At 40.6% G+C, this 24,737-nt stretch overlaps 1 protein-coding gene across 4 annotated transcripts in view; it reads left to right on the forward strand.

Annotated features, from left to right (window-relative positions):
• The window catches only part of PAX3 (paired box 3), a 76,925-nt gene that overhangs the window by 7,888 nt on the left and 44,300 nt on the right, over positions 1 to 24,737 (forward strand). Inside the window, exon 5 of one of the 4 annotated variants that reach the window (XM_030456148.1) lies at positions 9,209 to 9,217. The exons of the other annotated variants lie outside the window; for them this stretch is intronic. Coding sequence (XP_030312008.1) covers positions 9,209 to 9,217 — 9 coding nt within the window. The remainder of the gene's footprint in view (positions 1 to 9,208; positions 9,218 to 24,737) is intronic. 4 annotated transcript variants of the gene reach the window in all.

Raw genomic sequence — 24,737 nt, forward strand, 5'->3', positions numbered from 1 at the left:
TTTGAAGTGGTGGCACATGATCTGAAGGGTAGCTGGGCTAGCTGGGCTTACAGATGTTTTGATTAGGGTTGGTCAGTATCATGCAGCCAGTTATTTTTAGGTTGTTAAACTAATAAAGGCAGTTTATTAAGGGACAGGATTAACGTGCAGGCATCAGACACTGGTTGGAATCATCTCATTCATTTCTGCACTGTAAACTGTTTAGTTAGGAGATGAAGCATGGGACGAGGCAGATACTGAGTGAGATTTTGTTGTCATTTTCTGATGAAGGGCTTGTTGTGATTTTGCTCCAGTGTCCCAGGGACAGGATTTACTTGCTGTGTGGAATACTGCCGTGTCTCAGGGCTGAGTAGCACATCGTGTCCTCCTGCTCAGTGTTCCTGGGAAAGATTCACTTATTGAATGAAATGTGATGACTGTTGCTGCAGGCAGTTATCTGGTGTTTCATACAGTGCTTTACATATTTGGTCACCAGCAAGTTTAAGAAATCGTCTCGTGTAACTTGAACAGAATTTCATTTCTGAGGCTCCCAGAGCTGACAAGAAAATAGTGCTTAATTAAGAAAAACTCCCTGTTGACTCCACAATTTGGCTCAAGGCAGGGAGTGCTAACAGTGGTTTCTGTCTGTCTTTTTCCTCTTTTTCCCCCTCATATTTCAATAGTGTGTGGGAGCCCAGTCCTGGACAGAAAAGCCAGGTGCTGCACAAATGCAAACCCATGCAGGTGATGCCAGGCAAACCTAACACAACTTTGTTTCTTCTGCCTGACCCATCATCACTCTGGAACTCGGGGACTGGCTCCTCTTTCTAAATAACTATTCTGTGCTGCTGATAATATCTGGTGACCTCAGACAGAAATAATGACCTCACTATCGAGAGAAGGTGTGATGTTCCAGCATGCTGAGAATTTTCAGAAAGGTGCTAGATGTTTGTGTTTTGAGTGACTTCAGAACAGTGATGCTCCAGGGATGCCAGGGGCAGCCCCTGCCCTCCTGTCTGAAGGCTGGGCTGGGGAACTTGGATGAGAGTGCTAATTGTCAGACTTACTGCACATTAATTCCTGTACATAAGCACTATTCATACTTCCAGCTCAGGGAAGAAAGGGTGTTACTCAGTTTAGGAGCTGCTCTGTGAAATAATGTACAGGTACATCCTATCCCTTTCTTGAAATCTTGATTTCATTGATGGTTGGCAGATTTTGCCATCTTAGGAACACTTCCTTCAACCTGGAGAGCCAGTGCCTGTTCAAACAGAATGGCTGTGGGCATCCTTTTTTTTTTTTTTTTCTAAATGCATAAACCTAGAACAAAGGCAGATGTTATTTTAGTAAATACCAGGATTGCTTCACACAGGGCAGCTGATTTACTTGAATTTATACCCAAGTTTGCATCTTAGTTTAATTACTGTGAAAATCTTAAAAATCTAGTAGACTTCACTGTCATTCTGGAAAGGATGAGGTGAGAAACAGGTCAGTGGTCTTTGGTGTAGCTAGGACTTGCTCTGAAAATGTGATTTTTATCTTTGGATTTCTGGATTCTCATACACTTGCAAAATCTTTGACGTCAGTGGGAAATTACCATGGTAAAGATCAGGCTCTTCTTGAAACCAGCTCTGTAATGTGCTGAGCAACTGCAGCTCCGGGGGAAATCCTCAGGTTTAGGATGTGAGCTGGGTTTACTGGATCGAGTATCAGACCCCCCAGTTCTGCAGACACCCATCATATGTGGGTAACAGCCAGGAGCCCCACTCAAAGGGCCCATTCATGTGTGTGAAGTTTCTCACGTGGGTTGGGGCAGGCAGGAATGGGGCCCAAATTTGTTCCATTCTGTTAACAGAAACTACCCACTGAACAAGAGCCTGACACTAATCCCGAGTGAAAGTCTCTGGCAAAATTCTCATTGAGGGATCTTTGCATTTACACAGATGTACTGATGGTATGAACAGACAGACAGACTTTCTAAGTGATAAAAAAAAATAAAAAAAAATTTAAATGAATGCTGAAAGTAAAAGGTGGTGCTGATTAAATCCCTAAAGCAGATTATTTCTGAGTGTGATTTCAAATATCAACTCTCTGCTGTATCAGTCAGGCAGTGCTTTTATCTAACACGTACTCAGGGAATATTTAGTTGGGTATTAGGTTTACTTATTGATAAGGATTGGAACAGGATTTAGAAGAGGGAAGCCAATAAAGTTGATAGTGATAAATTATCACGAGTCCCCAGGGCTGTGTAATAAAACTGCATTGGGAAATGAAGCAGAACTACAAAGTGCTCTCTGGTTAATTTAAGAAGAAATTGAGTGAAACGCAGAGCAATAAATCAGAGTAAGGCAATGTGAATTTCTCCATGTAAATGTCACTTTAAATCCTACCTAACAAACACATGTGGCTAGAGAAAGAAGAAAATATATAAATGAAAAAGCAGGATATTTCCAAGTGTTCCCCAAAGGCTGAGCTCTCTGGCTAATAAAAATGATGCACAGTAACATAATTCACTGCAAGACCTTGTTTAGCATAGTGTGAGTGTGGCATTTTACTTGACTTGCCCTGGAGTACTCCTGCCCCATGCTGTTAAACTAATTCAGTTTAAATCACTCTGCCTAGAAAAAAAAAAGCTAAGCATAATGAAATTAAAACGCACTGAGGACACATTAGAGTTAAAGTGTGTCATGCACCGAGATTATTTAGTTAGTGGAGTTTGATCTAAGTGTTGACAGGTCATTTATTCATCCTAGTAAATAAAGATTCACTAACTCTTACGAATGTGCGTATAGAACCAGTAAGACAGTAAAATGCAATTAAGCAGTCAGTGTAATGTCTTATCTTGCTGGTTGCCCTACAGTTGTTTTACAACTAGGAATTAAAATTTGAAAAGGAAGTTTTCAGTGTCCCTGGCCAAATATTGATTAAGTAGTTGTCTGCTGATGCCATTGTGGCACATAAAAAGGCCAGCAGTTCTGCCCCTTGTTGTTCATCTTCCATTGTCACTGGTTCTTAACCTCAGAGATCAAAGGAGGATCATTTCAGTTTATCTGTCTTGGAAAATACTTTGCTCCTAAACCCATATGGATTAATGGCCAAACTGTCCTTAATGAGATGTGAAATTTGAATGGAGTCCTTATTTTGCATGGTCTGTTGGATGTATGCACTGTATGCTTTTACAGTTTTGGGGAGGGTTTTTGTTTAGCATTACTGGATTTGTTTTTTTTTTTACTTGCTTGGGGTTTACTATACAATGCACTGAAATTCTTCTATTGGAAGAGGCAAAATAGATGGTATTTCACTGAATTTTAATGAAACCAATTTTATTGCCTGTTATCTTTTAGACTGTGCTCTAAAAAACAAAACAAAACAAAAACAACACGAAGCTTTTTGTTGTTGTTGTTGTTTTTTAAATACCATATCATACAGGAGCTAAATGGTCCAGGGCTGCCAGTAAAAGAGAAGAAGCTTGAGAAACCAGCCAGTTCTCCAGACTGGGCTCTCAGTTGTTTTTTAAATACCATATCATACAGGAGCTAAATGGTCCAGGGCTGCCAGTAAAAGAGAAGGAGCTTGAGAAACCAGCCAGTTCTCCAGACTGGGCTCTCAGTATAAAGGGGGAACAAACAAATTTGCAGCACTTCTTTGTGAGCTTTCTTCAGTTTTGATTTTATAGACCTGACTTGCATTGTCAAGGGTAGTTGTACTCCTCCTCCTCCTCCTCCAAAAAGGGGGAAAGGAAGATTGTCCAGGCTGTGCTGAAAAGCAATCCAGAGCCCTGGAGCATAATCAGTTCCTTGTTGCATGTCAGAAAGCTATACTTATTTCAGAGATAGTAAAATATATTCTACCACATCCTCAATAGAGGAGGCTGTGCAGTCTGGCTGCATTATATTGGCTTGTAATTATGATATGGAGTTTCAGCTGAATTGTAGGGTATGTGAGCAGGAGATCCAGGTCCTGCTGCTTCCACTGGCATCTCTGGACAAAGAAATTCAGCTTCATGAAGAGTGGGAAGAAGCCTGCTGAGACTGGAGAGCCTCTCCTGGTGTCACATTTGTTTTATGTGGGTGAACCTCCTCTGCTGTGGGGACAAACAGCAAGGGCTAAAGCAGGGCTTTTAAAATCAGCATTTTCTCCTTCCCCTTCTTAAATACACTCTATTTCCATTTTGTCTGGTTATCTCTGAAGAAAATACCAGTCTGGGAATAGCTTACAAGCACCCAGCTACTTTTGGAGACATTTTGCCACAGGGTAACAGCTGAAATTCTTTGAAAGCATTACAGGTATGAATTTCTTTCAAATCCACAAACTCAACTCGGTCATTTCTCTGGAGAGCTGTGGTGAGGCCAGTGATACACATTCTACCTTTAGATTTTTTTTATTTTTATTTTTTTATTGGATGTTTGCCTGGACGCAGACTTTCTGCCAAATATCACTGATGTTTTTGTAATGCACAAGTCCATAGATGGACCTGTCTTCAGGTTTTTTGTATTTATGATATGCCTCATGTTGGATGTCTGATCTAAAAATAACCATGTAGTAATTTCTTTATCAGATAGAATGTCACATGGATCACTGTGTTTTGAATCATACGAAGAATAAACTGTCTGCAGCTGACACTTCTGCCAGCAGAAAGCTTATTCAGTCCCCATCAAATCTTATTCACCTTTTTTAAATGAGTAGGACTGTTCTTGCCAATATAGTCAGGATCTGTTCCATATACCAGCCCAGAAAAGCAACAGCAACTACAGCTCTTCTGGCAAAGTTACTCTGTTCTTCTTTGTTAAAAATGGAGCCAATGTCCACGTACCCCCCCCTGTGAGGCAGTAGCACCAATAGTTGTGATAATCAAATCAAACTTAAAACCTCTCCCAGCTCTATGTTCAGTTACTGTGTCCAGTTCTGGGCCCCTCAGTTCAAGAAGGATATTGAGGTCCTCGAACAGGTCCAAAGGAGGCAACCAGGCTGGTGAAGGGACTCGAACACAGATCCTATGAGGAGAGGCTGAGGGAGCTGGGGGTGTTGAGGCTGGAGAAGAGGAGGCTCAGGGGAGACCTCATCACTCTCTACAACTCCCTGAAAGGAGGTTGGAGCCAGGGGGGGGTCGGTCTCTTTTCCCAGGCAACTCTCAGTAAGACAAGAGGGCAGGGTCTTAAATTGTGCCGGGGGAAGTTCAGATTGGAGATTAGAAAGAATTTTTTCACAGAAAGGGTGATCAGACATTGGAACGGGCTGCCTGGGGAGGTGGTGGACTCTTCGTCCCTGGTGGCACTCAGTGCCATGGTCTAGTGACTGTGGCGGTAGTTGATCAAGGGTTGGACTCGATCTCTGAGGTCCCTTCCAACCCAGCCTATTCTATGATTCTATGTCTTGATCTGGCTGAGGGAAAAGTGGAGATTAACATAGACAATGGTCATAGAAACCAGGCCAATGGGGCAGCAGTTTTTCACAAAAAACCCTAAAACAAACCAAACCAAACAAACCAAAAAATCAACAAATATTTTACCAAAGGTGGTGTGGCAGACACTGCCAGGACATCCTTTTCATTTCAACCTAAGATCTGGCTGTTTGGTTGACCTGGGATGAAGGGCTGGAGCATGAGCCAGGATGCTCAGTTTATGAGGGAGGTCTCAGACACCCACCCAGCACCTCTGCTTAGGAAAAATGGCATGGATGTATTAGGAAGCCAGGTTTCCACTGGTTTCACAAACAGCAAAACAAGTTGTTCTTATAAAGGAGAGAAATATGAAAAGGGAAAGTGAAATACACTATTTTCCCATTTTCATAAGGAAATCCTGACAAACAGGTTTTGCCCAAATTAAAAAAAAAATAAAAATCTGAGGAATTCAATTTACTATGTGTAAAGCAAGGTTAGCTCCACTGCAGGTGGTGTGTGAGCAACTGCTGAACTAGATCATAAGTATTGACATTTAAGAAGGGATAATTTTGAATAACTATTGCCGTGCAGATTTAACCCACCCAAGTGCCACCCCTTCTGCTAGTTTCACCAAAGCCAGAGAAGGTGTCTGACTAAAGGCTGTTTGCACAAGGAGTGATGTTTCAAGTTGGTACACCTTTATGATGCAGGATTTTGGAGGAAGAAGGAGGGGAGTCTGGAAATTTTTCTTGTTTTAAATCCATGTGTTGCAGAGAAAGGCACAGCATGCTCTAACCTCTGGTGCTGCCTATGGTATGTGGATGCTATGTAGCTTAACCAGGTTCTTTGCCACCATCTGTGGAGCTGGAAAATAATGGAAAATAGTGGAAAAAACATTTGAGAATCTATTCAGAAGACCGTACAATAGATGTTGTTAGGAAAAAGCCCTGTGGGTTCATCCCTGGTTTAGCACTGTGGATTGGACCTGCTCCCTTTTAAATCAATGGGATCAAGCAAAAGTGCTCAAATATTTGGCAGCAACACAGAAAACCACACAAATGCCTGTTGCTTTAACACTCACAATTTGTTTTCCCACAAATAGTGTGTTATCTTTTGGAAATCCCTTAAAACTGACTGCTTGTCCACCTCTTCTGAGCAGTGTTGAGGCTGGCATGAGCTGCTCAGCCAGTGCTCAGCTGGTGCCCAGCAGGAACTCAAGCAGTGAAAAGTGTTGCAGGCTCTCAGGAGTCTCACTTCTTTGCTGAAAATACAAAATCTCTTTACACAGCAGGCATTTTGTTGATTTATTTATTTGAAATCATTCCTTCCTTCTTCTGTGTTCAAAAAGTTTCACGAGACCACTCTGTGCTGTCATTTACATCTGAGCAATCCCCTGCTCTCATCAAGGGACTTGCAGTTTACTTGGTATCGGATTTGGCCATGAAATGAAAGTTTAATGACACTTCAGCTTTAAGGAAACTCATTTGCTATCTCAGACTTAGCCAGAATTTATAATGCTAAACACCTCTTTTCCTTGATAAATAAGAGATCTGTCATAGCAAGGAAGTGTAGTAAAAATAAAAGGTTACAAGCAGAGCAAATTGAAAGGAGATGTTCTAGAGAACTGCACTTAAATTTTTTTCTAACACATGATTTAGCAAAAAAATGCAAACAAAACCCTTGGCTCTCTGCAGCTCTGTAATGAATCTCCTCCATCAGTCCCTGCCACAGGCTGGGACACAGCATGTTGCTTGCTCAGTTGCATTTCTGGCTCCTCCTGGCTGAGGGGTATCACAAGGGGACGTGTCCCTTGTCCCCTTAAACTGCATTCTTCCCCTCAACCTCTGATCCTAATCAAGACAGCCAGTGAAATTTAGGGAGAGAAATCAGGATCTCTAATTGGACGAGTGGTCCAATGTTACACTATGACAGGTATAAAGAGGTTTTTTTTTTCTCCAGACTCTTAGTGCGCTTGCCCAAGGAAGAACTTAAAACAAGCCAGGATTCAAAGTTACTGTGCTTCCCCTGCACTGGCAATCAGAAGGATAGAGTGATGAATGATGACATAAATGTTTCCTAATCTCTCATCAGGAACAGACTTGTCAGCCTAGGAAGAGTAAATCAGAGACAAAAACAATTATAGTAAGTATTAAACCAATCTTAAATGCACCTAGCATCTGAATCCAGATAATGATAGTTGTTATTAAAATATAAAACACCCAGGAAAGTCCTATTAGGGGCAAAAAAGCTTCTCCAGGTGATCAAAGAATGGAGTAGGGAGCCATCTGTTTCTAATTTTGGTGTTATCAGGCAGAAAAGTCCCTCTGTTAAATAAATAGGCTGACTGACACTTCTTGGCTACTGGCTAGCATGGGGAGGCCATGCAGGAGGATGGGTTTCCCAGGACAGCAGAGGGAGAATGCCTTTGGATGGGCTTTGTTTTCTTCCTTGTTACTCTTCCTGTTTTAGCCCCAGGGGGCTGAGGAGTGGTGTGCTCTCGGGGTGCCATGGACTAGTTTTACAGGGCCAGATCCTTTGGTTAAAAGACTCATTGTGCTTCTGGGAGTGGGAGCTGGAAGCAGCACAGAGAGCCCTGCAGGAGTCTGGGGATGGGTACAGTACCTCTTAAGTTCAGGGTGGTTCCCAGCCCAGGCAGGAGCTGGTGCTACCCTCTTTCCAACTCCTGCCTCTGCCCTTCTGGGACACTTTTAAGTGCTTTTCATTTTTTGTTCATGGGAAATTTCAAGTCTCCTGGGGACTCTTGTGCTCTTCAGGTGGAGATGTCGTGGTCACAGCTGTGTTTTGGAGGTGATGTGTTGGTCTTGGGGAGGTCCAGATCTTTGAATAGAAGCCTTTGGTGCCAGTGATTTGGGCTGAATGGTTTCCCCTGGCTCCCAGCTGGGACTGGTTTGCTGCTGAACTTCCCACAGCTGTGGGAAAGTGGCTGCTAAGGGCATTTCTCCACTGGCCTTAAGAGTCCTCTGGCTGGGCTGTGGGGGATGTGGTTCTGCATTTTTGGGAATAAAAAGGAGTCTTTTTTTTTTAATATCCTTTTTGAGTAGGAAAGAGTGATCTTGGGGAATAATGTGCTTATAAGTAGGTGATATACCTAAATGCAAAAAACCAAGAAGAAAGTGCTTTCTGTGAAACTACTGCTAGAGGAGTTAGGTTTGGTTTGGAAGAGAATTAAGTGTAATTTGCTCTGGTTTTCCGAGAGTGAATTTCTATGTTGCCTATGCCAGGAGCCAGGTAAGATAGGGTGGCTCACACCCCTTCCCTGGGCACTGCTTTCTGCCTCTGCTTGGTGCTGTTTTCCCAGAGCAAGAAGCAGCTTCTTGTTTTTCATCTTCTCCTTAATTTCTATTTAATTTCCTCTCCTGCTCTTGTGTATCCTGGTGGTGTGTGGGAAGGGGCTGCAGTGTACTGGTATTTCCAAACGTCTGGGATTTATACATCAAAACCACAGTATAGCTGCCATAGCTTGTCTATTGAAACTGCAAATCCAGGTGAAATAAAGTTACAGAACAAATTCTTTGTGGCTAGGAGGGGTTGCAACCTGTCTTTAGAAGGGCAATTGGGTTTTTAAGCTTCAAGGTTGCAAAGCTGGGAAGCACTGGGCTCTTTGTAAAGGGACCAGTGTGTGTCTGATGGAGCAGTGGCCTATGGTACAGAGCAGAAAAATGGAGATGTCTCTGGAGAAGTGCAGCAGGTAAGCACATTTTGAAACAAATTGATTATTTCTAATATTATTATTTTTTTTTACAGCAAAAGCAGGTCAATAACTAGTATGATCTGGGCCTAAGCTCATGAATTTAGAGGTGTTACCTAAATTTACATGGAGATTCTAAGTCCCAATCTGTTTTCTGGAGGACAACTAATGGTACAACACACTTTTCACTGGTTCTGCTGCATTTCCCATGAACTGCCTGCAATTTTCTCAACTATGCAGTGTGGAAATTCTGTTCAATAATACAGACAAGTAATTTTTGGTTCTAAGCAAATACTCAACACAAGTGGGTTTTCTACAACTGAATGTTGGTGTTACATTCACTAAAACTGTATCATAACTTCTGGATAATGATTTTTGGTTTTTTTTAATTGTATTTACTTGTTAAAATAGAAATAGGAACAGAGCAGAAAAAGGAGACATCATATTTTAACCAGTCTTTTGTTGTGTCTTGCTAATATTTACAGTTTAAAGCTGTAGCTTTCAAAGTCTTTATGCAACAGAATGATTTTCTGAGTGGTGGGATTATGTATTACGTAGACTGATTAGAGGGCAATGGTTTTAGTTACTTTTTAATCATTTCTTTAAATGAAATCTGTACTTTTTAAAATGAACATTGTCCTGACAGAAACAGTCTAGTGACTTGGGCATGAAGCTCTGAGAGCCAGAAAACTGAGGAGCCAGTTCCAGTTGATGGGCAGGCTTGAATTTGTCAACAGGTCTTCAAAAAGAAAACTGTTTAGATGTACAGCTTCAGTGCAGCTTTAAGATTTGATTTCCAGAATTGCTGATACAAATAGTTTTTATTGATTTCTGGAGTTTCAAGGAAAAAGGACGTTGTTAGGATAATTTTTTTGGACAGCAAAATTATGGGGCTTGTGTTGCCATTTTTTTTAACACCACTAATTCCTTTAATTAACAGTGTCAAGCATATGAGATTTCTTATAAACCTCATAAAAACCTATTGAATTTAATGGCAAGTCTTGCATTGTTTTTAATGAAACTAATAGGATTTATCTCTTTTTTCTTTTTTTTTCCTTCCTTGAGGGCAAAAACAGTTTTTTTAATTTTTTTTTTTTTTTAACTTTTTTTTTCCTGAGGAAACAGGAATTCTAGCATTCCTGGGCATGAGAGGAGAATACTGATTAGAATCAGGCAGAGAGCAAGCAGGTGCTGAGCATGTTCATTGCTTAACCCCCTGCCCTGCTCCTGCATCCTTGCCCTGACCCAGTACACAGACCCTGCAAATAGCAGCAAGTTGCCAGATGTTGGAGATGTTTTCAGGGAGAGTGATTATTCTCCAAGTCTTGTCTAAAACCAGGGAGTTCCTACAATGGCTGTATTTCATGTTTAAAGCTGATCTGGATAAGCCACTGGAGACCATGCTGGGGAAAAATACTGTATTTCTGAGGAGAACTGGCTGTTCTGCTGCTGACTGCTCTGTGGCTGTGATATCCATTTGCAAAAAAGAATACAAAAAACTAACAAGCCAAGTAGACTGCCCGAGGGGAAAAGCTGTCTAATTTTCTTTTTCATAATGAGCAAGAAAGATTTTATGGCTTAGAAACAGTACACCCTAAAGAGAGGTGTGTTTAGAAGTTAGACTCGAAAGCTTTTGTGTGGAGAATAATACACTTGGTGTGAAGAGCAGCACAATGGAAGTCTTTTCTTCCAGTTATATACGGGCAAGCATCAGTCAGCCAAGGATGAACTTCAAAAGCCAAACTAAAAACTTGCTGGGCTTTTTCTTTCCTGACAGTTTTTTGGGGTTTTTTTTTTCTTTTTGAGGTAAGATGGTGAGAGCTGTTTGTGTTGGGAACTGTCTCTTCCCTCCTGGAGCAGAGGAGGCCGTAGATCATGTGGGAACTGAGGTGCCCACAACTATCTCTGTCACCAGTTGTTGTGCCTTTTTGGAAGTTCCTTAATCTCATGAGTCTTTTATTCCTTTTTCATAAAGAAGTCCCAGAAATTCCACTTCTGCCTTGCTGGAAAGGCACCATGCCAGGTGGAAGGGGAAGCTGTTTTCTAAACTTTCTCCAAGAAAAGGTGATCTATTTCTCTGCCTCTAGAAAATACTGATTGGGCATAAGCTGTAAATGGTCTAGAAGGTGGGAAAATAGACCAAATGTCCAAGTACATAACTATGATGCATTAAATCAGCCTCTGAACTTTGTGTCTGTCATTTAAATAAAATCCAGACAAAAGTCTTCAGCATGACTTAATTTTGGTTTTGAATTTTGAAAGTATTTTTTTTTTCTTTTGTACCTGGGAATTTCTTACGTGTTGTTTAAATGCAGCAGCCATTTACCTAGGTTAAAAGTGGATAGAAGCAGGCGTTACCTGCGAGGTTGTGTTCTGGAGGCACATAAAAAGCAAACCAAAAACCAAACCACAAAAAAACCAAATAACAAAGAAAAAAAATCCCTGCACTGCTACTTTAGAGACCCATGCATCTCACATCAATCTCTGTTAAAGGCGTGGGCACAACAGAGAAAGCAGAGGATATCAGAGAAAGAACCTCCTCTGTGTTCCCAACATTGCAATACAGAGCAGTCTGTCCCACAAGCCTAAACCACACTGGTGCTCCTGCTGTTGTATGCAAGGGAGCAAGGTATGGAAAGACAGTCACCTTTTGGGAAAAAACCCATATTGCAGCATCTGAGCTGTAATCCTTGAGAAAAGCATCTGCAGGTGAGAGAGAGCAGCCCCTCTGCCAGCTCCTGTCTGGGCTGGCCTGCAAACATCAGTGGGTGGCTTGTGTCACCAGGCAGAGCTGTGGAGGAGAGTGCTGGGTCACTTTTCTCTTGAAGCAGGTAGCAATTGATCTGAGTGTCAGAGAAGGCTCAGGAAAGGTGTTGGCACCTGCATTTGGACTTCTGGGCTGCAAGAGGAGCCCAGTGGTGGCTCTTTGTGCTTGCTGTGTGTCCCTGTCCTGGTCATCCAGCTGTGCCAGACCCTTTCCATGACAGTTAGCTCTGCATTTCATGGGGAAGAAGCAGCAGTCATTATGAATGAACTGGAAAGAGTGTGTTTCCATACCTCTGTTTGATATTGTGTTTGAGCTGATGGCTTCAGGAATGGGAAAGGAGGCTTTGGGATGATGTGGAGGATCTCCATTTGCATGCTCTGCTTTTTTGACCCCAGCCTGTTGTATGTGCTCAGGCATCTCTGGCTTCAGGCTGGCTGAGTGAAGGAAACTGGGTCTGGGAGGGTTAGGTAGAACACAAATGACTCCCAAAAGTGGTGGTGGTATTTGCTAGGAGTGTATTAGATGATTTATCTTGTCAGAGTCTGTGGACTCCTTTGAAGCCATCAGTTGACAGAAGGTAACTGAGAAAAGTAGTGCTCAGTGGCTTAAATTTGCTATCTGAGGGTTCACACACCTATTGAAGGAAACCTCTAAAGAAAATTTCTGAAAGATAAGTGACCACTGCATTGATAATTTCAGGTGATTTTCAGCTTCATTGCTGAGAGTTTTAGTTAGCAAAGGAAAGGGGTTTTGTATTCACCAAGGAGCACAGAACAGGGCACAAGGAGCTCCATGCAGCTGTGGAGAACAGTGGTCTGAACAGATATTATTTCATAACAAATTTCAAACACTGCAACCTCTTCATGTTCTTTCTCTTGGCACAACACATAACCTAACTCTCTGAAAATCAAGTCTCTGAACAACCAGTTACAATTGATTTTATCTCCCATGTTGGGAAAAAAGTGAAAGAATGATTAGGAATTGGAGCTAGAAATGGGACAGCAGGCTTGGATTTGGTAGAGCATTGTCAGTGGTGTTTTAGTTTTTCTAAAGTAAAAAGGAGCCTTTTGGATTCTCATTCTCTTGTGGGCTGAGAGCAGTAAAATGTTGGCAGATAAAAGTCCTTGTTTGGCATCAGCTACACAGAGCTTAAGATGTATTTCAGAAAAGAGGGAACTTGGTTCCCATTTTCATGGAACAGTTTTATAGTCTTGCGGTCTGAATATAACATTTTTGACTGTTATCATGTCCATTCTCATCTCTGATGTATTTATTTATATAAGATAGAAAACAAAATGCCCTTTGATTTCACTAGTAGAAAAGTACTAGGTGGCATCAGGGAATTTTTTTACCCTTCTAATTTAACCCAGTGTCAGTTTGGGTGAGATTAAGAAAGGGGAAAGCTGAGTAGCAGAAGAGATTCATATTTTATGGACACTTTACATCAGCCACTTATATCACTCAGGGTGGAAGTGCCACAGACATCATTTTTACAGGTATCATAATAGAATGAAAAGCTGCAAATCTGTCTGACAAGTTTGTTACAGAGGTGTTCTGGTGGTATTTGGATATTTATCTCTGTCCTTGTTGGCATGGGGCAGAGAGCTGTGTAAAGAGCTCAGCATCAGGTTCAGTATACTTAGATTTAGTTATCTCTTTTTCTGTCTGTTTCTGTAGTTGCTCTACACCATTTCAAAATTTAATAAAAGAACAATTTTTAATCTCCTTTTATATGTTTTGATAGGTTAGAAAGAGGAAACCAGCATAATTTGAGATACTGACTTAATCTAATTGTTCTTGTGCAACACAGAATAAGGGGCTGAGGCATTACAGATTTGTACTTCCATGCGGATGTGCCAATAAACTGGCATGAATTAGGACCATAATACAGAATATTTTTTAAAACCAGACATGAAATTTGCCTGCTGGCATCATATCAGAGTGGTTCCTTTGTCAAAATCCCTTGATTTTCAGCAGTGTAACAGAGATCTGAATCTGACTTTATGGCTAATTTTGTGCAGTTTCAACAACTGAGGACTTTTTCCTGAGCAAAGGCATGTAGGATGTACTGCCAAGTTTAGGATTATCTGTGTTGTAAGATTTAGTTACTGTTCTAATTTCCCTTTAGGGATATTATTGATGTTTATAAAGGATTTTTTATTCAATTTAATTATATAAAACAAGCTGCAGAACAAATGATGCCACGTTTTTTGATATAGCTGAAAATTCTGCTCATTTTTACCATTGCTTCTGTAATAAGGTGGTAAAGCACACTTTAGGCTGATGGATGTGTTTATCTGGTATTAGTTATTGCTAGAAACCTTCCTGACCTCAGTGCTCCAAGTTCTCTGAGTTCTATTTCTCATGTGCAAGTGCAGGGATGGACAAGGCAGGTACAAGTGAACCATGGAGCAGAGCTGAGTGACCACGTTCAGGGCTTGTGCAACCAGAAGAAAGCCACAGTTTTGTTACAATAGATGCTTTTATAATGGTTTGAGCTAAGCTATACCTGTTTTTTTTTTTAGTAAAAGGGTGAAAATGGAAGATTGACTACGTTTTTTAAGTTTCTTTTGCTGCTGGGAGGGCTTGTCAACACCTGTTAAAGTCTCCAAATGAAAAAAAAACCAAGTAAAAAACCCCAAACTGACAAACAAACCACCCTAAACCTCAAGTTTCAAACAACACCCACCCTATAAATATGCTCTGTGTGTGGGAATTACTCCGTGTGAGCTCTGTGCATCTCCTTTGAAATACTTTGTGCTGTTGTCTTTCCAAATACTGTTTTGTGATTGTGCTGATCAGGAGATCTGGGGACTCTTTACTGCTGGGAAAGTTCAAGTCTTCCAATGTGGAACTCCATCAAATCATGGCAATTATGGCAACGTTTTGTTCTGGAGTAAAGAAATGGAAGGAAAAATTCAGGCTACATGAAATAATTTCAACGTTTTATACAGCTAAGTTCTATTTGATCATTTTAAAATTGTGTTTCTAGTTTTTAAAGTTGTCTTTAGAAAATGAAGACTGAAGAACTTAAGATTTTTTTTTATTGTTGCTGTTACTTTAGAGAAAAAGTGAATGCAGTAAAAAAAAAAAAATCCCCTACAGTTCTCTGCTTTTGAGACATTAATATCTCTTCTTATCCAGAAGAAAAACAAATGCAGAGATAGCAAAATTCTCTACATGGAGACCAGAATTTCTCATTCCAAATCATCCCCATTTCCATCCCTCTCATCCATTAGAGGGCTGAGTGTAAAGAAAATGTCAGGAACAATATTTTTAATGTTTGTTTTCCCAGCCTCTGGCTTACACACACACCAGTCAGCTTGTGAGAGCCTCTGGCAGGATGAAGCAAAGCAGCCAAGTTTGCAGTTGATTTCTTCAGTGTTTCTGTGCACAGCAGTGTAGGGCAATAGCAGTCACTGGAGCAGGTGGGAAGGACTTTGAGGATTAGATCCTCAAAAGTAGAAAGTTATGGCAAACAGTGAAATGAGTAATTTTTAGTAGAGCAACATGATTTCTCCACCTGTGAGGTGTTAACTTGGAAAGGAAAGTGCTTTATGCGAAACCTTCCCAGCCTTCTCAATTTGCTTTGCAGGATTTCTGTTGATGTAAAATCATAGGAGCTGTTCAGGGAAATGGGAGCCTGGCAGGAAAGCTGTTAATTATGAGCACTGGATTGAAATAAAGACATGAATATTAATTCCTTTGGAGCTGAGTTTGATCAGGGGCTGCTTCCTTTTCTCTCTCTCTCCCTCCTTTTAGCTTCCCTTCATTTTTGCCTTCTTTTGTTAGCTTGACACACAGCTTCTCTGTCATGGCTTTGCAGAAACTGTTGGCATGCCCCCTGCACAGTCTTTCCATGGGGTGAAACTCATCCCTGATGTATAGCCCAACTTCTAATTAAAAAAACCCAACAAACTAACAAACAAAAATAAGCAGGTGAAGAGTTAGCTGTTGAGGTAAAGGTAGAGTGAAAAGATGATCTTCCCCAGCACCTCTGTTGCTGATGGGTGCTGGGGATACAGGAGCTTGTGGGGGGGAAAACCAGTGTGGTTTTGCTTTAGCAAGATTGCTGGGGCTGCCAAGAGTTTTTGCTGAGGTTCTGTTCAGTGTCACTGGAATTGAAATCCAGGTGGAGAAAATGGTTTTGTTCATTAACTGGAGTTGTGGGTGCTGGCAGTCTCCTGCAGGGGGGAAGAAAAAGGAAAGAAAGGTGTAACTTTAAGCACACAGGGATTTGTTCTTATTACATAACAAAAGTGTATTTCTTTATCATGTTATCATTCAGTTAATAAAAATTAGCTACAATAACAGCATCAACTTAGAAACCCCTCAAAGTCCAGGGGATTTTCTTTCACAATGAACATGAATACTATTCAGAAATACAAACAGTCAAAGGATAACTTTAGGTCTGAAAGAGAAACCTGGCAAGGGTAATTGAATAAGCCTGGATCTCCTGAATATGTCATGGTGAGTGCAGTCAACATGTCATAATTAGGTTTATTGAGGGCCATTCCAACAATCTGCTTCTATTCTTCCTGCCTTATTGTCCACAGCTAGGCAAATAGCCAGGGGACAAAAGGAATCAAGTGCTGACAAAACATGAAAGAGGAAAAAGATTTAGCTGCTTTTATCAAAGAAACTGAGAAGGACTTTGTGTAAATAAAGTAAGTAACTGGCCATCCTGCATTTAGGCAATGCCGTTTTCATTAGAATTAATTCTTGACATATTGGAAGGGTTCCAAGGGAAGGATTTCTACTTCTGACAAGTTTAATTTGTAAATTAAAAACAGTTGGTTAAACATGAGCCGCCATCAACTAAACTTAACTAAAGCCATACATGGTCAAGTCCTAAGCAGGTGAAAAAGAGAATTATGTGGAAAACAAAGTATTCCCCAAAATTATGCAAATTCTTATTACTTTGTAACAAATGTTTTCTATTGAGACCTTCAGCAGGATAGCTGTTGGGAAATTTTCTTTGGATCCTGTTTACTTTCCTCCTTGGATCCTCTTAGCTTGCACAACAGTTGCTGCTTGCTGTTTATTGTGGATCAGAAAAAGTGGCCTCGAGGTTTTGGGATCTACTGGGGAAAAAAAACCAAACCCACAACACTCAGGGCTTGTGTAAATCTCCTGTGCTTTGAGTGTTTCTAGAGCAGTAAGTGCAGAGGACCATTTCAGGTGAGTCCCTTTTGAAATGATGGTGATGTTTTAATTTTTTTTTTTAAATCACAGAGGCAAACACAATATTTTTCTGCAATTCAGACTTGGAGGTTTGATGAAGACCCAAGACTGGATGTGGTACTCAGTGCCATGGTCTAGCAACCGCAACGGTGGTTCAAGGGTTGGACTCGATGATCTCTGAGGTCCCTTCCAACCCAGCCAATTCTATGATTCTATGATTCTATGAAATGCTGCTGCTGGGGCAGGCTACTTCTATTCAAGTCCATGTGAGCTGCTTGCTGCCTTAATGGGAGTAGAATTAGGCCCTCTGGGCTGAGGGCGTAGGGTACATTACATCATAGCATGGGCTTTGGGGTCATAGCAATGGTCTTTTAAGAGAAAAGAATTAACATATGGTCACATTTTCATTCTCTTGTATGGCTTCTAATTTTCCTTGAGGATGGTTGTACTGGATGAGTGAAAACTGGAAACCCCTATGCTGGAGCTCTGAAATAATTGTTTTTTGATAAGTTTGTCACTGAACATTCCCAGACCAAAAATCCTTAAAACCTTTTGTTAATTTGAGGTTAAGGTGTAGCAGATGTACCATGAAACTTGTAGGAGATTTTTTTTTTTTTTTTTTTAAAACACACACAAATGTTCTTGACAACTTTATAGTAGTTATTAAATAGGAAAGCTGAACTTTATTTTATAAAAATTTGATATAGAAGATGTCTATCTGTTTTTTCCATGGACTGTTGTGTTTGAGCTAGAGGCATTGGGAGAGTGGCTGTCCTGCTGCAGAGGTTTGAATGCTGACAGCACAGATAAATTGAAGTGTTCCCATAGATGTCAGTGACAAAACTTAGCCTTGACTTTGAATGCCTCTTTAAGTTCTGATTCACTTTTCATCCTCGATGTTCTAAGATTTTTTTTGTGGTTTTTTTCATGTGGATACTGATTTTTCTATTCAGTTTAACTCCCCTTTGATTTTACTGCTGTCCCAGTAATTTCCTAGGCTCTTAAAGGAGACCTAAAAGTTCTGATAAAATGTTCCAGCAGCAGGTGGGGTTGGGCAGGAGCTGGACGAGGACATTCCCACCTGTGTTAGGCTCTGTGTGAACCCCATGAATGTTCCTCTCCTGATGTCCCTGTGAACTTCCAGTTGGCTGAACAAGGATAGTGTTGTGTTGGAAACTCTGCCGTAAATTGAGTAGAGTTCAGGGAATGTGTTGCTGTAAGTTTAAGATGTGGTTTTCAATTAGTTACTGAAATAGCCAGGAGATCACTTTCAGTAGCAAATAGCAGGCTGTATCAGGTTGGGGACTCTATTTGTGCATATGGTATCTAAATGGGTGGGAGATGCTGTTCTTCCAAGTTTTAATTGGGTACTTTAACTCAGATTCCTAAAGATAAGATTAGATGATGATTATGAAACGCTAAAGTATTTTCCTGTTCTTCATAATACACATTTAATTGTTTATTTTAGTCACAAACATAATTTTATATAACCACTGTCAGTATGGAATCATTTTGGATACCATTTCCTACTGAAGTTACAGATAATGGCAGAAGCTGGCTAATCTGAGCTGGATGTCTGATGGCTAAGCTATTAAAGTGACAACCAAAAGAAAAAACTTTGAATAGATGGCAAGGAAGAGTTGAATCCAGTTATCATAAAATACTCTTGTGTGATTTGTCTCAAGAATTCCAAGAAAATATTTTCCAGGAGCACACATGCCCCAGGCAGTATTGGATGGACAGCTAACTTAATTAGAGGGGAGTAGTGATGGTTATGTTCATGCCCTGGATGTGAAGTGGCTCGTATCTATCAATGGTGTTCTTTTTGCTTTGTATTGGTAAAGAATTTGTGCAATACAAAACACTAAAATCCATTTGCTTATGTTTTTAATTTTATGGTGGTTCTTGATAATTCAATAATGGCCATCACTATAATAGCGAGTTCCTATGGTTCACAAAATAGTGATTTAACTATTTTATAGGAGTGAATATTTAAGATGGCTTGACTAATATTTTTTCTTGTTTGCCAGTCAATTAATGCTGTTCTAGAACAGGTATTACAGTAGCAATAAATGTGTTTTATGTACTGATACAAACTGGTAACAGATCAGGAAAAATTAAGAGTTGATAGGGAATTTTTTTTTTCCTGTTTTAATGTTTTAGAGTTGGTTTTTTATATGTTTATATCTATATATAAGGGTAAAGGAATGTTACCTAAATGCAGGAGATGGAAAGATTTGTCTTAGTACATTCCAAAGAGAAGTCTCCTTCTTGGAGACCCGTGCTGTAACTTCAGAGCTGTCTTTGCATAAGGAATTTACATAATGCAGGAAGGAGTTGGAATTGTGACACCTGGCTCTTTCTGGACCGTGTGCTAGTGAATAAGAGCAATTTGTATGAAAGCATTGTGAACACCATTAAACTGCTAGACAGGAGAGGATAGTCCACATGCTTGGTGGTTGTTTTAATCACATCATAATCATAGCAATTTGTGGGGGGGTTGTTGACTTGATTTTGAGTTTTGACCTGATGTGGGTAAAAATGTGGGATGTTGGCTCCTGTCATGGTAACATAATGTCTGTCGTGGCTGTGGATAGCCCTGAGATCCCTCTAGTGATGAGGTTGGGGCTGTGCCAGCTTTGGGGCCCTTGTGTCTGTGTCTGAGCCCCACCTTCTGCTTGTGAAGCCGACAGAGTGGCCCCTGGCTTCATGCTTTTATGTGAGGCTGTGGCATGATGAAGACTGCTTTGGTGCATAGTTTGGTGCTGTGGGGCAGCCAAGCAGCCAGTCCCTCTACCTTGGGGACTATCCTGAAGGTACAGCTCTACTATTTTTGGCCACAAGCTTGTGCCATGTGTCCATCTGCTGATGGATGCTTTGTCCCTGTGGCCATGCTCCATAGAGCCCCTGCATGGGAACTCATGGAAAACACACTCACTACATGAGTGGATGTGGCATGAAGTCATTATTCCTAAATTTAGAGGGGTGTGGGTTCACTTCTGGTGCTCTGCTGAGTCTGGTGTTGCAGGGCTGTCAGTTGTGTTGTGCTTTCTAGGTGAGGAGTTTTATTGGGGCAGTTTTCTGAGGAGTTTTTATTGGGGATGTCTTTTGTTTCTAGCTAATAGTACAGAGCTCTCTGCAACTACTTGTAGGAGAGTGAAATTATTAATCTGATATATGGGAAATGCAAGGAAAATAAATATATTAGAAGATATAATGCTTTGAAACAGAAGAGTGTCAGGTGTTAGAAGAATGGTATAACCTTGGGGATACTTGACATTTACTGAAATAAATCTTGGTCAATCAAGAATTTCTGGAGTCTGTGTTCAAGTAGGATTGAAAATCTGGCAGTCTCAAGAAAACACCTAAATTTAAGTTTCAACTGTACTGCTAACTTCAGGCAGTACCAATGAGCAGTTTCCAAAGCAGGTTGCTTGAGATTCAGCTTTGTAGTTGGAACAAGTTGCAAGCCGCTTCTGTCCCCCTTCTGCAGCCAGCACCTTCTTCCTGTTCTCTTGCATGTTTTTCACTCCCCTGAATCTTCACTTCAGAAATGCAAGATGTTTTCCCAGTGTTTGTCAGTACTGAGTTTCCAGCTGGATGTTTAAGGTCAAAGTTCTTCACGTTCTGGTGACTAATAAAGATTCCGAGCTGGTAGCGGGTGATGAGCGCTCTGCCTGAGGAAGGCAGGAGCAGGGTAGTGGCAGAGGGGTAAAAAAAAAAAAAAAAACCAAGCAAAACAAACACTAAGCCTAGGGTTAGGCTTAAGTGTATGCATCATGAATGACTGAGAAATCTCTTTTGAAGAAGTGGGGCTAAAAATGTGGTTTGTTTCTCCCGACTGTTTGTATCCCTACAACCTTAGTTATGGGAGATAGCAGCACAGTTCCTGATGGGAATGCAGTTATAAGGCACTTTTACACTGTTATGAGTATAGCTAATCCTCTTTCACGGGGGGGGAGGATAACTCCAATGCAACAAAACAACCTTGTGTTTGTTAAGTTATTATTTCTGTGCAAAGAGAAGCTAGAGTATAAATATTAAGTCAGGATTTATAAAGAGAACAACTGTGAACTTCTTGTTTCTGTATACTTGCATTGTGGCTGTAATTACATTGCAATATATGTTAGAGCTTCTCATTTTAATTTTATATTTTTAGTATTTTAAAGAGAAAATAAAAGGCTCCATAGGTAAGGTTCACAAGCTGATAAAATGTTCTTAGTGCAGCTTCATAGGTTCCAAATAAGTAAAACCAGCCAGTCAGCTAAACAAAATCCTCAAGTACTGACATTTAAACAAAATATCTGAGACCTTCAGTCAATGAAGAAAGTTGAACACTCAAACGTTTTAGCACAATTCTGGATACCTTAAGAAAAAATATTGAGTATAGAGTTTGTTATTCTGCAGGCACTAAAATGCAAACCACTGAACACGCTTTGCCTCTGGAAAAAATAAGCTTGCTGTTAGCTTGCTGTTCCTCTTTGTGATCTCATTGCAAAGTCAGACTTTCGTCTATGTTGTTTGTTTGGTTTGGGTATGTGGTTGTTTATTTTTTATTTTTTATTTTTAATGCCTCTGGAAACAAGTGCATTAAACCAATTTGAGTTTAGGCTAGGGCTAGGAGTGAAGGTCTAACCCCCCAAATATGTTTCTGTGGAAGAGAAGGGAAAGAAGGGGCTGAAGCAGAGGCTGAGCTGCAGCTCTTCAGAGCGGAACCCCAGCATTTTGCAAAGGGTTAATGGCCCTACCAGCACAATGGGATGTTGGTTGTTTTTTAACACATTCAGCCACATGAACTTATTTTCTGCTGTCGGGATGTTTGTGTTTTGTTTTGGTTTTTTTTCCCTTTATTTGTTTACTCGTGTTTGTTTGAACTAATCATCACTTAAGGAAAAGTCTCTTTGCCTGCCCTGCCTCCTCTTCATGAAGCATTTAGCCATGGTGACCAGTCAGGCATAAAAACGTGCTTATCTGCAAATGAATGGCAGCTCTTTGCTTCATTAAAGCCTCTTTCTCTTTTGGCACTCGCATTGTGACCCTTTGATATTAATTCAAAGGGCAATTAAAGAATGCGGCCCATCTTTGAAGTAAAGCATTCAGGGCAAGGAATGGGATGAACCTGGGACTCTGATGGACTGTGCGTATTCAACAGGCCTTTTCAAGGCAGTTTGAAGTGACTCAAAGAAAATGGGCAGGAGAAGGTCAAAGAGAAAAAAGGGGCTAAAGAAACAGTCTGTATTTGTTCGAAGTATTAGCCAAGCAAACTGCAAATAGCAACAAAATGAAACAGTTAATAGAGCAGCCAGACAGAGGCATGTCAATCACTTAACTTGAACAGCATTGGACTAACCAAGGCTTCAGTCCACTGTGTTATCTAATTATCTTGGGAAAGCCAGTAGCTGGAAGTAATAGTATTGTATTTCTTTCTGCTTACTGCTCAGAAAAGGTGATAAATACTCGCTGCTTCATAATTATTCAACGTATATACATAAAGAGTGGTGGGTTGGTGGATTGTAGGCAAGCTGCTAGTAGAAAACCAACAAAAAACCCTTCCCGATTAACCTGAGATGCAGAATGTGAGCATTAGCATGTTGAAAAACCCTCTAAGGGTTTGCATATGGAGCAAGCTAAGGCACGCATGGTTTCCCCTGGAACAAACCTTAAAGACAAACACATTTACAAACCTGGGAGGGTTGTTATTGCTCTCTTCCCTCCAAATAGACTTTTAAACCACACGTAACGTTAAGGGTCAGACTTTAAACCACAATAAACAATGTGATTTAGAGCTGTGGCTGCAGCTCCCCTTCCTTGACATGTGCTGGTGTACCTAAGCTTTGTGAGTTTGAGACTCCTGCCTGATTTTGCTCTAACTGGGTAAATTAAGGACAAAGTTTTAGATATGCCTTCACAATTTTATTTGTATTGTTTTGCTAATTATCCCCATAGGGTTTAATTTTCCGCCGTCCTGAATTTGAACATCCAAAACAAAGACACAGTTTTACTTGGACAAATGGATGTGCCCACAAACAGACATTTTAAGGTCCTGGCATAAGAAAGGATTCCTGAGTTTATCTTCTTACTTGCATTGAATTGTCACTGTTGCTGAAGCAAGGAGATGATGAATTTGCAACGTGAGATAATGAATTGACAAAGTGCTCTCTGCAGCTGAAGCAGAGAATTGTGTAAGGCAGCACATGGACAGAAGTGTGTGGTGAGAACCATCTTGAAAGACATGAAGTTTTCATGAAGTTTCACAACATTATTTAACTACTTTTTTTGTAATGTGCAGTGGATTTTAGGTGGGAAGCGTGGCTCTTGCTTTGTATGGGCAAAAGTTGCCAAAAGGCTTTGCATTGGAGTTTATGCACAGTGCTTCCATCACCTCTGTGTAAAGGTAACTTGAGTCTCCAGTATGATCCTGTTTGGTGGAATCCCCTTTGTGTTAAGCCTTAAACTGTATTACAAGATTGGGTGGTACCCTTGGATTTATTGGTATAACATAGTGAGGAATTTGTAGCCAAAAATGCTTTACACCCATGAAATGGACAAGGCACAATATGACTTAATGCATGTTAAAAAAGTACTTCGACAGCTGGTAATGGTTTACTGGGGAAGAGAAGGAAGAAATCATTTTTTGTCGCTGTGGTTGTGAAAACAAAAGCATTGGCACAGTCAAAAATCACTTTTGTTGAGATCTTGCATGCTAAATTTTAACCAGAGGAGCTTCTTTCTTTATTTTCCTGGCTACGTTGTACCCTCTTTGAACCTAACAAATAACCTAAAAGAGTATTCAGTGTGGTTGTGCTTGTATGGGGGGGGTTCTGCCATCATCCAAGAAGAAATACCAACTTTTCTTTTATAGTGACCACTGGATTTTTCTTTAAAGGAGTAGGAATTCTTGCATATGGCAGGCGTAGCAGAGTTTCAAAGCTACATTTCAGTAGAAAAAATGGCACTATATGAACACTTCACTGTGTAAGAATTCCAGCAGGAATAGCTGTGCAGAACCAACGACCTGTTTCTTAACTGGTATGGGTCCTCCTGGTGTCCATAGGGTTTTATCTTCTGTCCACTGATATTAAATCCATTAATTGATTTATTATTTAATTTTAAGAGTTGGGACCAAATTCCTTACAGGAGAAATTTATTAATATTTAAAACCTGATGATGGTAAACCTTGTTCAAGGATCCCTCTGAGAATATCAAGGCTGTCATTACATCAGGTGAAAGTAGAGGATTTCTAGAGATGCATGAAGCCTTAGTTGCCTGGCCCATACCTTCAGGTGGGCTTGGAGCAGCATATATGTGACAATGGTAATCCTGTTTGGTGTGGTTTGCAAGCTGGTCAGGATTTACTGGTTCTCTCCTTTAACTTTCAGCTTTTTCCAAATGTTATCTAAACTTCTTTCTCTGCTACAAAGGGAAACTGCTCTCTTCTAACTTCCCTGGAGTAGCTCTATTTGCCCAGGGCAAGGCAGGTCTGTGCATATCCCAGAGGGGCTGTTCACTGAGGTGGTAGGTAGCATATCAGTTTGATAGGTTCTGCTGATTAAAAATCTGGAGTGTAGCTCTGAAAAAAGAAGCAATAGTCTTCATGTTGTGAATGGAGCAAGGAAAGGATGGATGGAGTCTGCTGGGCAGGGAAAAGAAAACAAAGCATTACTGGGAAGTCGTCTGGTGTGCATTAGATAATATTTGAACATACAGGAAATTACTTC

Source organism: Calypte anna, chromosome 9, assembly GCF_003957555.1.
Source record: "Calypte anna isolate BGI_N300 chromosome 9, bCalAnn1_v1.p, whole genome shotgun sequence".
Lineage (NCBI taxonomy): Eukaryota > Metazoa > Chordata > Aves > Apodiformes > Trochilidae > Calypte > Calypte anna.